Source organism: Colias croceus, chromosome 1 (genome assembly GCF_905220415.1).
Source record: "Colias croceus chromosome 1, ilColCroc2.1".
NCBI classification, from domain to species: Eukaryota; Metazoa; Arthropoda; class Insecta; order Lepidoptera; family Pieridae; genus Colias; species Colias croceus.
In genome coordinates this window covers 1,841,895-1,858,842 of record NC_059537.1, presented here as the reverse complement: position 1 = coordinate 1,858,842, position 16,948 = coordinate 1,841,895, and the positions used below count along the sequence as shown (strand labels likewise).

Genomic DNA, 16,948 nt, shown 5'->3' with positions numbered 1-16,948 from the left:
GCAGTTGTGACCGACCTCTTGAAGCCGCGACCGCGCGGTGAACTATAGGCATTCATGCACCGCCGTACACGTGACGGCTCGAGCGTCGAAATTCCGAGCGAAATTCCACTGTGCCGTTGACGGCTCGCGAGCGGTCGTGAGGCATACACTGACTGCTCGAGCCGTTGACTGCGCTAGAGCCGTCGACGGCTCCCTATACCCCTGAAAATCAATGACTTGACTAGTCAAAAAAATCAACGGCTCGAGCGGTTGGTAGCGACGGCTCGAGCGGTCAACAACCGACGGCTCGAGCAGTTGACGCCGACCGCTCGAGCCGTCCGTGTACGTCGCTCAGCCGTTAACTGCTCGAGCGGTCCGTGTACGGCCGCCCTAAGTATTTTCGTAATTTATTTATGAAAACAAAAGAGATAACGTAGCTGTAGGTAGTTTTATAATTTATGGCATGTTTTTGGCAAGATGGATTAAGAATCCCTTCCCACAAAAATTGTTACTCGTGACAAAAAAATCCAGCCCAGTAATCAATATGTATCCCTACGACTCGAAGGTATCTGTTTACGAGTTGCTCAAGCCCTGTGGTCAATGCGGGCACAGTTTCGTTATGATCGCGGGTTATATATAGCGTCAGATGGAACGGGCTGACGCGACGGGCTGATGTCAGCAGCGCGTCATACGCCGTGTGGACAATTAGACGCTTTCATGTGGTGCATGTTGTAATGTTCAATGTGATATTGTGATGTAGGGGAATTGATCGCTCTAAAGTATAAAAATATTTATCACATTTTCTCCCAATGATTTGTAGTGAGTTAGGAGTACTGTTGGTGCATTCCTAATGATTGTTTTATATTGAACTTCTATTGGAAGTTTAACTTTAGTTAGTTTCGGAGAATACGCAAAGGTTTTATTCAGATGCTGTATATGAATAAACAATTTTACTTACTAGAATATCTACTACGCTCATACAGGAAGTCATGGCGCCAAAAATTTTTTAACAACAATAAAGTTCATTTTAGGTCTTTCTATAAGATTACAAATTAACAATTACACAAATAAATACCACCCATGACCTAACTGTAACAGTACTTAATTACTGTATTCAGAGTTCAATACGTAATATTATTGAGCTCGGCCTTTCGTTGACCCAATTCAGGAGGTCGTATGCATGATCGTTACAGTGCAGTTACTGGTTCGGTCGCCTGATAGGATTAGTGTCCTTGATTTGAAAGTTATCTAGTCGATCTATAGATAAATATAGGAGAAAATCGTGTTAGTTTCATCACTTGTAGCTAAGAACTACTGAACGGGATTAATGATTTTCTGTTTTTTGTATCAGTCTCTGCTTGGATAAGGATCTCTTAAAAATTTGAAAAACGTACCTACCCCGGCAGTTCGAACGACTATCTACAAACGTATATTATAAATGCGAAAGTATGGATGTATGTTTTTAGGTCTATTAAGTAAGGACGCTGAAAAATAGATGAAATTAGTGCAGATAAATTTCGGAATAGCTAGCAGCTAAATAGATCTAGTAGTTACGATCCTATAGCGAACTGGGCAGAAGTTGGTGCCTCTTTTATAATATACTTAATATAAGTTTCAATTTGAATTGAATACTAACAGTATTGTACTGTGACCTCGCCAGCTATGAAGTATTTTAAATGTTAAGTAATGCAATCATGAGTAACTGTATTTATTACGAGTGTGATCTATAATGTAATATAGAGAATTTAACTATGACCGCTAAATAAAACAAAGAAAAAGAAACTAATTGTTTGAGAAAAGCTCTGAACAATAGAATTGAAAATATTAATTATGTAGAATAATTTCGCAGGTACATTACAAAGATATTTAACAGTCATGTCGCCAAATATTTAAAACGTTTGAAGTACCCTTTTACGAAGAAATTGTACAGTATAAAGATTAAAAATTAAAACAATTAAGTATTAATTTTACTAAGTTATCGAAGCATCACGTCACCCATGACCGTGTTTAGTCACAATCGTCATCTCAAATGCAACCGCGCCGGCCGCGGCGGTGGAATCCGAAAAGGCAAGGTTAATGACATCATACGTTGTGTGAATACGTTCGATTTGCAAGGATTACATTCACTATCGTTTCCTCTCGATATTTGTTTGGATAAACCATGCCCATGTATAGAACATGCACTTATCGACTGGATTGAACGTGGAATAGAATAAGGGTAGAATCATTTTCGTATTACGATTTCATTCCTATGTTTTTGTTTAAGCACTTGATATTTAGCTCGTTTGGTACCTAATAATGTATATTGGTTTTTAAGTTCTCTTGGTACCACTCCAGTAAGACTTGAAGTACCCACTTCAAAGGTATTTAGTTTTCAAGACTTTAAATCTTGAGAACGAACATTAAATTATGATTGACTTCATAATGGTTTCAAAAAAAAATTATTTGGAAAATCCAAAAGTGCACGACTCATAATGCTCATTTAATTATGAAATATAAAAAAAAATATATATATATAGATATACATTATACAGTCTTGTAGTTTTCGTTTTTTATTAATTGCAATTAAACGACACTGAATTAATTAATCATTCGCATTCAGTGACCTACAATCGTCGATTAGAATATTTAAAAAAAAAAAATTAACTCAAATGATGGATTTTTTCACAAGTTTTCCAATTCTATTGAAGTAAATCAATTTTTAAAAAGTATGGGATTAATCTCCATTAAATTATCTCGACAATAGTATGCAAAATATCTTGATTCCGTGAACTAACAAGGCTATAATAATAAGAATAGCTGCAAAAATGAGGCGAAAGAAATTTTTCGATCGTAAAGCACTCTCTGATGCTTCGCATCGTCGTGCAATAGCAATGAACATCTTTTCATTTTATTTTTACCATGTAAATGTAATAGCGTGATAGCATTGTATGGTAGGCGCGGTTGTAATTTTGTGCTATGTAATTTTCATCATTTTTCACAAATGTAATAGGTAGTGTAACCAGGGATGTGAATGTTGTTTAAAGTTATAAAGATTTCATATATTTAAATGTGGCCTTTGAAGGTCAGTCACAATTTTAACATTCGCATTAAAATTGAATTTCATACCTAAAGACATATTTGTTCATACTTCCAACTACACAAGGTAAAGAAATGTTCCTTATAAATACAAGCCCATATCAGTACGACAAAGAATAAATGTTCCGTTTACGTGTAGCTAAGCTCTATCAGGTGACGAGAATGTATATCCGCCGTGAGATTGCCTTCCGCACGCAACGAGGGAAATCGTGGAAATATCACCATTTCCTCGCCCTTCAAATTGGGACTGGACGCACGAGATTATGAGATTTCAGGTTTTGGATATGCTATTATTTTCTGTAATACAAACTCGAGAAATTGGAACTTAATATATTCGTGTAGAGGGTGTTCGTTTTTATGGATATTATGGCAATATCGGGTAATGAATTAAGCAGTTTGGGAAAGTATTTTCTATTACAAATTTAAAAAAAAGCTCTATACTTGTTTTCTGGATTTAATCCGACTAAAAAGATAATCTTACTTTTAATCTTAAATCCTTCCCTCGGGTTCGAGTTAGAAATATACTTTTTTAACTGCACCAGAAATATCAACCATGTTGATGCACAGCAAAAATATCAAACGAGAAAGCTTAGCGTGTGCTACATTGCAGTTGCCATAGCGTTTTATTTTGCAAAAAAATATTTCCACTAAAGTGTGTAGAATTTGCGCTGTAGCCCTTGAGGTGAACAACCCCTGATGCTAATGCCTGTGACGTACTCTGGGGGTCCCATTCATGAACAAGAATACGGAGGCTGCGAGTGTAGGCTGTAAATATATGGGGATCTTTAGATATTAACTTGAGATTACAGGTATTGGTGTGTTAAGTGGTTCTGGGTAGGTAACTGTTTGGTATGGTTCCATTTGGGTAGGGAAAACGTACGTTTTCTTATATTGAAAAGTAGTTTAACTTTTCGACACTATGTACATTGAACGTGTTATTTTCTTACATTCTTCATTGAAGAATAAACAAATATATGCAGCTTTATAGGAATACAATACAACAACTTGACAGACAAGTCAAATTGTTTTTAAACTTCCCCACAGCAAAACACCATCATTCATCATAAAAATTGCATTCGTGATCTACTTATTCCCTACGGCTCGGCGCTTTACAAAGCTCATACCGTATATCCTATTAGGGTTATAGAATTATTGTAATATTTCCCATTCTCCCTCAAGCTATAAGGACAGGTAAGGGGAGACTAATCGGCTTGTACCGATCGCACTTCCTCGCGTTTTGAACGATAAGTGACCGTATCCTACGAGTAGTGCAACTCAGACAATGCTTTTGATGTTGAGCTATTATCTCTGTCTAGTACAGAGATTTTTTTATTGACTACGTAGCAAAAGAACTGTTGTTCACTGTCGAACAATTGTTAAAAGCTGTAATATATAAATAAAAACGTATATCCTCCTGTTTCTGTATCTTTGAGAATTACCTCTAGAGTGTTTGTAAATATAAATTACGATTTAATTGCTTCTAGTTTTTCTTTTGGTGTTCAATTCGTTCATGGAAACAAATTTCATGGTTTCAGTTATTTGTCATGTTGATGTCGACCTGTATGATTCAAAAATTTGATTAGATGATTAAATATAGTACCCAAGCTTTCTTTTTCCGTACTCTTCTCTTCTCGTTTATAATATTAACTGATATGTGTTTAACTTCTATACGTAGGTACCTACTATATTTCGCTCATGGCTTATCAATAGACCTCTAGGTATCACTAAGTGGAAGTTTATTAAAATTGAATTATTGTATGCGTCCTCGACAATGTATTAGTATGCATATCTAGTTGCTCGAACCATAATACGTTCCTTACGCGATTTTATTTCAGACACGTGATCTATTTGGCTTCGTTATTGTGAACAAATTGCGGATCTAAAAAGCTCGTATCCATCAGACAACCCATTAATATAACGCGTATATAATGTCTTAACTAACATCTTCGTAACTCCGTCATACTATAGATTATTAAATAGTTGCTACGTAAGTATAAGTTATATGTACTGTTATGTTTATTGTCTTAATAAATACCTTGCGACTTGCGTAACCTTCATGCATCGTCTTAGACATCGCGTGACATTCTTAATGATGCCATGAAGACGAGCACGCTAAAAATTACCAATGCAAACTTCCGATAATCCATGATTAAAAACGTTTGAAAGCACTCAGAGGTTTCAAGTTTCAAGCGCTTCCCTATTGACAATAAAAAAGGTACAAGTAGAGTAATGTTTTATGGAAGCTTTCAGCTGACCTGAAACAATTGGCCTTCAAATTCTATTAGGTCAATAGAACGCCATAGGACGAGTACATTAGTTAATTAAATGCCACAGTGGCGTATGTGACTTGCGTCGCTAATTACATAAGAATAATTACTAGAGCATTGGTGGCTTATCGGGTAAAGGCTGTATTTCTAGGTCGAAAGTCTTAGAACAGGTCACCCAATTATACTTTTTTGTTGGAAAAAAATAACTGTTTTTGAAAATTTCATGAAATGTAATTTGAGTTGATATCTAACCAAGACTACAGAATACTTAATAGTGGCAAACGCCCAAGATTTAGCTTTAAAAAGTATACTCCATATCTTGTTTATGGTATTATTATAAAAATGAATGATACAAATCGTAATAATGAAAGATGAAGCTGTACAACCAATTAATTGCTTAAGGTTGGATTGCCAAAAAATTGTTAATTAGCATGATCAAAGCATATAATCCTTTTTGAAAAATAATATATTATTATTGTTGAGTTTTACAGAAACTTTATAAAGCTTGTCTGTAACATTTCGTTTTTCAGATTTTTTATTTTTATTCCCCATAAAATGTATCCTGACCTGACCTGGCTAAGTGATATGCAAAGCGGTCAAGAGAGAGGCTGTTAAGTAGTCCTTTGTAGTGTCGAGGCAAAATTAGTTTCTCGGCTGTATTTTAATCTTGGCCTATTACTTACAATACTGCGGCCTGGTTATGGTAAAAAAAATGGAACTTAAAAGCTTCGAGTAAATAGCAGGTTTGAATCATAAACGGTCTCTTAAGGCACAGATAGAGTAGTCCATTGAAATGTTACATTTTTTTGGCCTAACCTTGCATTTTTTAGAGGACGCAATTTTATTTTTTGGATGTGTAGGGGGGTTCAATGTGAAGCTAAAACCAAGTTTGTGGGGTCGCCACCCTTGTCCCACGGCCGCCATCTTGAAAATAGTGGTTGAAATGGTTTTTACGATATATCTCTTAAACTATTTATCTGATAAAAAAAGTTTGTTCACATTATTTGTTGCAAATTAAATTTTCTACAATTTTGATCCAGTAACTTTTTGTCGTAGAACTATAAATAAAAAATTTATAAGCGAAAATGTTCAGAAATTAGAGCTATTTAAATGTTTCGATAAAATTGTTTTTTATCATTTTACGAAGAAATGATATCAGACCATTTTTGTAGATTGTTTTTCGAGGAACAACTTTTACATACAACATTTTTTCATTACGTCAATAGGTAAGGTTTTACAGCGCTCTGAAGTGAGTACTATTTTTCAGTACTCTTAACTATACATATATTGGCTATTGGCTCTTTTCCCATGCAGCACTGCAAGAACAGAACATTTCAGCCCTGCTTTTCGATGTAAAAAAAAACGTGCTTCCAGACTCTACCTCCTGGGTGGTGGGGTAAAGAGTCAATAATTAATTATTAATAATAGTGCAAAATTAATTATTATTAAAAATATTATAATAACAAAAAAAAAACAATTACTGATGACAAATAATTATTAGTACACACATAATATATGTATAACGTATAGCTAAGAGTACTGAAAAATAGTACTTATTTCGGAGCGCTTTAAAACCTTGGCTATTGACTTTATGAAAAAATGTTGTATGTAAAAGTTGTTCCTCGAAAAAAAATCTACAAAAATGGGCTGATATCATTTCTTCATAAAATGATAAAAAAAGCTTTATTGAAAAATATAAATATCTCTATTATCTGAACATTTTCGCTTATAACTTTTTCATTTATAGTTCTACGACAAAAAGTTACTGGACCAAAATTGTAGAGAATTTAATTTGCAACAAATAATGTTAACAATTTTTTTTTATCAGATAAACAGTTTAAGAGATATATCGTATAAACCATATCTTCCGTTATTTTCAAGATGGCGGCCGTGGGACAAGGGTGGCGACCCCACAAACTTGGCGATAGCTTCACACTAACCCCCTCTACACATCAAAAAAATAAAATTGCGTCCTCTAAGAAATGCAACCCCAAATGTAACTTTTCAATGGACTAGAGATGCAATAATTTATTCGTGAATCAGCCTTGATTGAGTCAACGCGAACGGGCTGTCGGAAATATTATGTCATGTTTATTTTTCATAATTTACTCACGACACGCAGAGGCGCACCCAAACATAAGCCAATATAACAAGTTAAAATTTCATGTAAAGTTACACATTTATTACTGTTTAACAAAGTTATTTAATTACATTATCGTCGTATCAGATTACGATATGCGTCATTCATGTCAATTACTGTATCTCTTCTATTGTGTCTATTTCTCGCAAGCATTAAACTCCATTGACATAAATAAAAGTTAATTTCAATTTGACCACCCACGCATCTAGCTCCTCATTCGTATTAGTGTACATTAAAATTTATTGTCCTTACATCATACACTAAGTGAGTTATTTTTGTCCAACAGGTACCGATGGATTAAGAATGGAAAGCCGTTCGAATACACGAGTTACGACAATCGAATCTCACAGCAACCTGGACGCGGTACCTTGGTTGTCAGCAAGCCCAGAGATGAAGATCTCGGGCAGTACCAATGTTTTGCGTACAATGAATGGGGTACGGCGACATCCAATTCCGTCTTCGTACGGAAAGCTGAGCTCAATTCGTTCAAAGACACCGACGGCCCGCAAACAATGATCACAGCTCAAGAGGGTTTACCGTTCAAACTCACGTGTAACCCGCCAGATGGTCATCCGAGCCCGAACGTGTATTGGATGTTGCAAGGGGAACAAGGCCAGCTGAAGACGATCAACAACTCGCGAATGACCCTAGATCCCGAAGGAAACTTGTGGTTCTCGAACGTGACGCGGAACGACGCGAGCGTGGACTACGCGTACACTTGTGCGGCAAAATCGGTGTTCAGGAACGAATACAAGCTCGGTAACAAGGTGTACCTTCAAGTGCAGCAAACAGGAATATCACCAACCCTCAACAAACATGAACCAGTCCGCCAATACACGACCAGGAGAGTGGAAAAAGCGTGGCGAGGCAAGAAAGTCGAACTGTACTGCATCTATGGCGGAACGTGAGTATATTTTAATTGTTTTTACTTTTAAATAGGTTAAGAGAACTCGTTCAGCATTTCATAATTATGTAGCGTAGCAGTAAGGATTTTCGAGGATTTTTATACCCGGAAAATAATTTAATGAGCAATCCAATTAACTTTTTTAATTATGGTTCGCGGTACATGTAGATGAATATAAATAATTTAAAATTAGTAATGAGTACGACGTATTTTTTGAATAATCATATTTCAAAATATTAAGTCACAAGTAAAAAGTAAAAGAAAAAAATGATAAGAAAGCAGATGTCTGTAAAGGTCACATGTTATCTAACAGTATTATATGCTCAGTGGTATTATGTCAAAAGCAAGTTGAAATTAACGATCTAACAAATTTGGCACAGCAGCCAAATGGGTCTGCTCTTGACACAGAATTGCAGATGTTCATTATTGTTTTGATTCACTTGATATTATGATGTTAACCATGGAAATTAATTGTCCAAGAAGCATTTGCTTTGTGAAATTGTTTAAAGCAAACTTATATTACTTGAATTATGTATTTAGGATTTAGGATAATTAGGCAAATGCCATACTCAACTATAAGATGATCCTGCTAAAACTTACTGCTCGCTTATCATAGAAACAATGTAGTACATATTCTGCACAGCAAATAGTTCCAGAAAAAAACTAAGCAAAGTTATTTATTGCTTTAATAATGCCCCAGTTTCATCCAGAATTCATGGCTCTAACCTACTCACTAAGGGTGCTTCACTATCTCAAGCGCTCACCAGGTCACCTACCCTAACATAACGAGCCAATAATTTGGCAGACGTCACAAACAGTGTGCCAAGTAGGTCCTCTTGACATTCTATAGCAAACATTACCCTCCTTCACGCAGTCGGTTGTAAATCAGACGTGCACTTGACGCTGGCGCCTGATTGCGATGCGTCAGCTATGTATGTATGTATTGTATGATCTTCCTGTGCTCCAGATAGGCGAGCCTTGAGATAGGATTATTAATAATGGAGTGATTCATTGCACGTCATCGTGTTGACGTTAATTGGGACTGTGATTTCATTTTCACGTTCGGAGGAATTGTTTCTGTGGCTTTTGATGACCGTTCAATAACAGATAAAACGTAGACTTGGAAACTTAATGAATGAAATTTGAATCAATACACACTAAAGCTTTCTTGAAGAAAAAAATGTGTAAAAATTCGTTCTACTTTAACCTTCCAAAGTCTTATTCTACAGGATCCTCATTTTGGATCCTTGCTGTAAGCTCTTATTTCTTGTTTTCTTATGTATCCTAAAACGTTCTCAGCGTATGAGTCATACTCCAGTTTACGAGTCCTGCGTGACTCATATAAACAAGCTTAACTTAGAAATCTAACAAAGTTTAGCAGAGAGACATAAAAATTTTCAAAAATTTATAAAATGTTAACTGGAAATACGAGATGCAGAAACGGCGCGGCACTCGTGAGTTTATGAGCTTTGAGACCACTCGTGCTGAGAACGTTTACGATATGGAGTTGAAATAAAGGCATTTAACGAGGCTTAGGAAAACATACTTTTTATTCATAGTTTACGTTTTGCTAACAGTACCTCAACATCGTCTGAGTTTGAACTTCTACAGTTCAACAATTATTTTTTCCGTTTAAGGAATATTTCTTTTTGGGTAACTTTTTTTTAACCAATTTCTAAAAATTAGCTGCGTGATAAACAAACTAAACTGGGGTAGCTTTAGTGGAAACAGCCAACAAACTTCATAAAATGTTTTACAACTTTGACTACTCGTTTCTTTTTCTTTCTTGGAATAAAACTTGAACTCCCCAAACATAATTGATGTTAAAACACGAACAACTTAGTTTGGATTTGGTTAAAAAACCAGCGACCACTCAGTGCTATGCTTAGTGATACATACATATTTCAGGCAATATACCTCTCTAAAGAAAATGCATTATAGGCATGTTATAATTCGTCTACTTCCCTGAATACAAAATGCTGCGTTTATCTAAACAACTTCATCCAATTTTCATTTCCAATTCATAAATATGTTGTTTTCCAAGTAGACATCTTATTTTCCTGTTATAAGAAAATGTAGTGTTCTAGAAACATGGAAGAATGACAAACTTTTTGAAGTTGAACTTCTTTAGTATGGCGTTGAGAGTAAAATTTCAAGGACGCATCATGGTAAAACCGTCACGTCATGGAGTAAAGCGACGATTTTGTTACCTTTGAATCTTGCTAAAGAAGTTTCACTTCTGACAAATAAATAATAAATAAATAATAATAAATTAAGAATAAATCAATAAAAAAGACGTGTGGCACTCGGGGACTGCCGCGGTAAAGCTATTGCATAGCATGCGTTCATAAGCCACACCTCCGTGCCCGTCGGAGTGGGGAGCGTGAGGTTTTTTCGTTACGGAATTTCTGGATTCGGTCCCCGCGGTCAAGGCCCGCGATAGAAGCTATGCAATAGCTTAATAAATTATTGATTTATTATTGACACGTGTGCAAGGCACCCACGCTCTTTTTATATTTATTATATGGGTACTACATTAGCATTTCCCAAACAGGCCGTTGCCCCAAGTGGTTTGGAAGAAGGACGGTCGGACGATACTATCCTCGCAGCGGATAACGCAGGACAACTACGGCAAGACGCTGGTGATCAAGAGATCGGGGTATGAGGACCAAGGCACGTATACGTGTGAAGTCAGCAATGGGGTCGGGCAGGCGCAGTCGTATTCTATACAGTTGAATGTTGAAGGTGAGTTTTTTGTTATTTTTTGTAAATTTTTTGTGATTTTTTTGTTTGGTTCTCTTGGTAGCTTTCGAATTGAATTAAATATGCGCTCTGCGATCTAACTAAGAAACGTCATAGTTCAGGATACATCGCCCATTTTTGCAAGTGACTACTATCAAGCTGATTTTCCGTTTGTAGCTTTATTTTGATGAGACACCGAATAATTTCGTGTACGAAACTCTCGATTGTGGTAGCTAACAGAGATAACAAGGATAAAAATTTTTGATTTGATGGTTCTCAAATATTAATTACGCAATTTGTAGGACAATATGTCTGTTGAATTATATAAACATTAACTAAGTGAAAACAAAAAAATCAGCTTGTTAGTAATCATTTATGATGACCTCGTTATCGATACACTTTGGAAAGGGGGACTCTTTGAACCAACCATAGATTTTGTAGGACAACTATTTTTTCGAATAATTTAGGTAATTATCTTGAAATTGAACAAAAAAAATTTAGTTAAAAAATAAATATTTGAGAACCATCAAATCAAAATTTTTTATCCTTGTTATCTCTGTTAGCTACCACAATCGAGACTTTCGGACACGAAATTATTGGGCGTCTCATCAAAATAAAGCTACTAACGGAAAATTAGCTTGATAGTAGTCACTTGCAAAAATGGGCGATGTATCCTGAACTATCAATGATATTGTGTCATTTGAAAAAATGTACGATTTACTAGTAAAAAACTCGTTGAATTGCAATAACTGTTTATGTTTGCCTTTCTCTAACGTCTAATGGAAATACATACGTTAATATTGTATATAAGGTTATTAATTACTCTGTGGATTAACAGCTATACATCATAATATGCGATCCTATTCTTAATTCGATAGAATTTATCTCAATATGAGCTGACATTTTACATAAATTGTGTTCATAAAACTGAATGGAACAGAAATTCAATAGAATGCGTATGTATGAGAGTTCTTACTTCCATAACTTTGCCAATATACAAAAGGCATATAACACAACTATAAACTATCTAAAGGCGAGTGCAGTTTCGCTCGCGCCTACGTAACGCCTTCTTACGCGCAATTTAACTTGAATACCGTCTGCACTCACGAACGTGCATATATCATATACCGAAGGGTTGTTAGCGCTAAAGCTTCCCCGCAGATCCACTGACTTGAAAAATAATTCATATTTTAACGTCTCGGATTACGAGTGTTTGAACTTGCAACTATAAATTGTTAAATGTTAAGGGGAAGACAAAAGGTTGCTGGTCTGTTAGGGGTTCGCGTGATGGGGCTGGGAAGGGTTTTGTTGATATTTTAATAGAGGTGTATTTAGGTATCTTATTTTGTATACTCTAGAATTCTAATTTTACGTAGGTTTAAAGAATCCTGATTCCTCATATTATATGTGATCAGGAATTTTAAAAATCTACTATTTTGATAATCAAATTCTGACAAATTATCAATCTTTCCAACTGTGAAGCTTTTGATAAAAAGGCTTGCATTAAATAATTTCCGATGGTATTTAAAATTGATGGCAAACAGTGGCCTAGACCAATTTACCTGAGTGCTTCCATTGAAAAAGCAAATCTGCGAATCAGATGAATCAGATGATATCAATGAAATTTCTGCATTTAAATACTCAGAACAGACACAATTTGATGTATAATTTATCTAGTTTTTGCTTCGAACATAGTTTTTTAATTGTTTATTAAGAATTGAATGATTACCCATATAAAATAGTAAATAATTTTATTTTTTTAATATTAATTAATTATCATTCATAATTTCATTGTTGTACATAAATTACCATCTTATTCTCAAAACATTCTATAGCATGAATCTCTGATAATTGCAAAGTTATTCAACATTAGCCGTATATTCACAAAGCATAACACAAAATATCAAACAGAAAATTTCCTTATCCTATAATCGAAAATTTCTGATTGAAGCGAAACAGTGGCTCCTGATTACCCCACACTGGGGAATTGTATCGCTCAGTTTGTTCACCAATTACTTTAATCACATCGTTGCCAAGGGAGCGATCGTTCATATAAGATTGATTATTTATTGCTCGATAAATTGTGATGCTAAAAGTTGGGAGATTTGCCGTTTTATTAGTACATATGGCAATACCAAACATGGTTCAAACAATGGTGATAAAAACGTTGATGTAATTTTAACAGGATTTTTGTACCATAAAGATGGACATGGTTACTTGTTTGCTGCTTAGTGAATTATACATTTTATATATAATAGATAGTTTTAATTATCATTTAAGAAAATACAACGTAATACTGATGTCGCACCGATATGGAATTTGAAAATATGTAACACTGTTTTGTAGTTAATTTGTCACGCGTTTCCAATTAAAGACTAGGTACTAATTGCCTCTTTATGCTTGTAAAGTACAAACGAATTCATATCATGTGTATGCGTAAAACATGAAGAATGTGTTACGTATTAAATATAAAATTAAATTTTGTAGCTCAAACATACCGTATACATTGTGATTTGTAGCCATTCATTACTTCCAAATTGAAATATAACAGCCGATTTTGGCTTCGAAAAATGATATCGGTAAGAACAAAGAATATTAAATACGTCCACTTGCCTTAATGGACAGGAAATAGGGTTGACGCTTAATTTATATTCATGTAGATTTATTTCAGAAAAACTGTTTTATATGTTGGAAATAATCTGGCTAATGTTGCGAGTTTGGTATAATATTTTATGGCAAGCAATTTATAACTTTCTTACGCAGACTTTATTTTAATCGCATCAGACGAGAGTTGAATTCAGTTTCCATTCCTCTATCAAAAGACTGTTAGCCGTCTCAAAAATTTCGGAATCAGTGAGAATTGTACGTGTTAATTTAGTCTAGTTAGAATAACTTATAGTTCGACAACCCTAGTAGGAAGTGCGACACGCGCTTGTCCGAAATAATGCGCCTGTATACGGCCCGCGCTTGGCGCTTCGCCTCAATTGAAATTGTGATGGAACTTCCGGAGGCCATTGTTACACTTGATACATGGACCGCGGGTGAAGATATTTTTCATTTGGACCACTTGGAAAGGTCAGGATATTAGGCGACATGTTGAGCCAGTTTTATGGACACTTTAACGTCTCCTAAAATGTGTTATTGCGTTTAATATACAGTTATTGCTTCGAATGACTTCTAGCATGATAATAAGGGTATTCTTATAGGATCAATTCAAGAATAGCTGTTACGGCTATGCAATTAGTCGGTAATCTTACTTCTTTATACAATAAATCGATTTTCGAGTTCAATTTAAACGATCTGCGGTCGATACAAATTAATTTCGCGATGGTACGATAGTTTGCCTTAAAAATTTAGTTACGAATAATAGTTTATTTTTCGCCCAGATCTTTTGCTTAAATAATATTTTCGATGTACCGAACAGAAAACCAAGGGATCAATCATTTTCTTAAATTGTGCATCAACTAACGCTCCATTCAATTTCCAGCCGCACCGTTCTTCATAGAAGAGCCGCAGTTCCAGAACCTCGCCGAAGGTGAAACGGCCACCATACACTGTAAAGCTGGGGGTACACCGGAACCCCAGATCACGTGGGTACATAACGGCAAGCCGATTGAACAAGCGGAACCGAACCCGAGACGACAGATCACGGCCAACACGATAGTTATAGCCGACCTGGTGAAGAAGGACACGGGGAACTACGGGTGTAACGCGACCAATTCGAACGGTTACGTCTACAAGGATATCTATATTAATGTGCAGTGTGAGTATTTTTGGCTGGTTTTTATTTTTATGGGTGGGATTAGTGACTAGACTATGTTAGTTTTAGGGTACAATGTTTTGGTGTGAGATGAGAGATGTGTTGCAAAGAAAGAAGTTGCGTGTATGAATTAGAAGACAAGATAAAGCAAATTTTAGTATCGATTTGATTTATATTCAAATTTCAAGTATCTTCCCCATACCCAACTAGATGAATACACAAAAATGTCCCATAGTGTACACAATAAAGTAATAACTTGATCCCTAAAAATATAGTCACAGCACATTTACTTGTACGCCTCATTGGCGCGCATCTTATAAGATACACCAGTATCCAAACCATTTATACATTTTGAACCCTACTGCTAATGCAATAGAGTTTAAAACCCACTGCAAATACGCTACAGGGGTATCTTATCGTATGGATCGACAATACAATGGCGATACAAAATTGCTGACGTAATGTTCCTGCAACATCTTCCCTTAGGGTGGAAAATACATGCAATTTTATTCCATTTTCATAGTGTGTGTAATGGATTTTACGAGACGCACCGCTACATGTAATCGTAAATCTATTTTTATTGTACTGCAATTTCGTTGTGGATAGGCAGATGGGTGTAGCTCGCCGGTAGGTAGTTAGTTATTTTGTGTTTGAACATAAAATATGAGGAGAAATTTTACCGAAGAACATGATTTTAAGAAAGGAAGTAATGTAGGTTTTTAAAATTATACTTCTTTTGGCGCGATGGAGAAAAATGATGAGAGTGAATTTTTACGATGCGCGGTTTTTTTAACAAGTAAGACAAACTCTGTTAATTGTGTAGTCACGTGTAGATATGTCACGCGACAAAAATATAATAGAATTGTGAAATTAATGAGTAACTTCAACATAACCGTCGTTATATTTATACTCCAGTCAGTCAAGACAATCAATTCACAATAATTCCAAAAGTTTTCAAACTTCGGTCAAGTGAATGGTACATTGGGGCGACAATAAATCTCATTTTGCAACCTTGTCCGCAGTCCGGAACTGCAATTAAATTATTTTTTGCTGTATGGTCGTGAAAAAATTCCTAAAGTTCTGCAAACTTGGGGAAGTTTTCGATATAATATTTCCTATCACGTATTAAATTTGCAACCAATCTCAGTGTACATTTCATCTGATTTAACAAATCGTTTTACAAAGGAAAGGAATTGTTATATTATTGCATTGTTTTAATAATTCAATATGATTGACAGACAGTTCTTCATATAACGTTTTAATTAAACTTTTCTAACATAATATCAAACTTCTAAAGCTCCGCTCATCTTTTTCATAAAATGAAAGGTTGAAAGGAAAACGAAACTTTTAACACTTACAGACTTAACTTTTGACTTATGACTAATATAATAAAATCTCTTATTAGACTTCATCCATTTGCAAGTCGAAAAATAATTTAAAAGCCTAATAGATTATACAGCGATCTGATAACGAACAGATTGTAGACGCATATTACAAACAAAATACATACGACTGCGCGATTTCATTTCGATTGTACTCGTATACCTGAAAAATGAGAATGTTCCAGACTGTTTCTAATAGCTTTCGCAATTTCGAATGAGGTAGAACTTTACATAAACATAGTACATTTACGAACAGAAAGATAATCTTTTGTAGGTACTTTAACACCGTTTGAACTGTAAAAAATAGACATGATACAAAATATCTCAGAAAGATACGGATTTTCATACAAAGGCTTTACTCCAGTTGCGTGACGTCATAAAAAGGTGCAGCTGCATTTTTCTAATTGTTTCCAACCACGTGTCTTGCACGCTACCTGGCTGTTATTTATTTCGACCCTTGGTGATAATAAAGTATACTCATAGCTGAGGGCAGCCTTGGTCGTGACGAGACTCAATTTAGAAAATGTAGAGTCATCAAATTGTGACAATGTGGTTTATAAAAACGGCCACATTGTTTAGAAATGTTTACGCTTTCTAAAACTTTGATTCGTTGTTGCCGCGCACTGAATATTGATATCCGCTAAAAATTTATTACATTTATTTTATAGTACATAAAAAAAGGTTACCACTTCTATA

At 35.2% G+C, this 16,948-nt stretch overlaps 1 protein-coding gene across 4 annotated transcripts in view; it reads left to right on the top strand.

Moving 5' to 3' along the window:
• The window catches only part of LOC123694931 (neuroglian), a 41,908-nt gene that overhangs the window by 8,318 nt on the left and 16,642 nt on the right, over positions 1 to 16,948 (top strand). For all 4 annotated transcript variants that reach the window (XR_006751879.1, XR_006751880.1, XM_045640579.1 and 1 more), the window contains exons 4-6: positions 7,751 to 8,368; positions 10,923 to 11,113; positions 14,598 to 14,873. Coding sequence is in view for 2 of the 4 variants with exons in the window: in XM_045640579.1 (XP_045496535.1) it covers positions 7,751 to 8,368; positions 10,923 to 11,113; positions 14,598 to 14,873 (1,085 nt within the window). In the remaining 2 variants the exon portion in view is untranslated. The remainder of the gene's footprint in view (positions 1 to 7,750; positions 8,369 to 10,922; positions 11,114 to 14,597; positions 14,874 to 16,948) is intronic.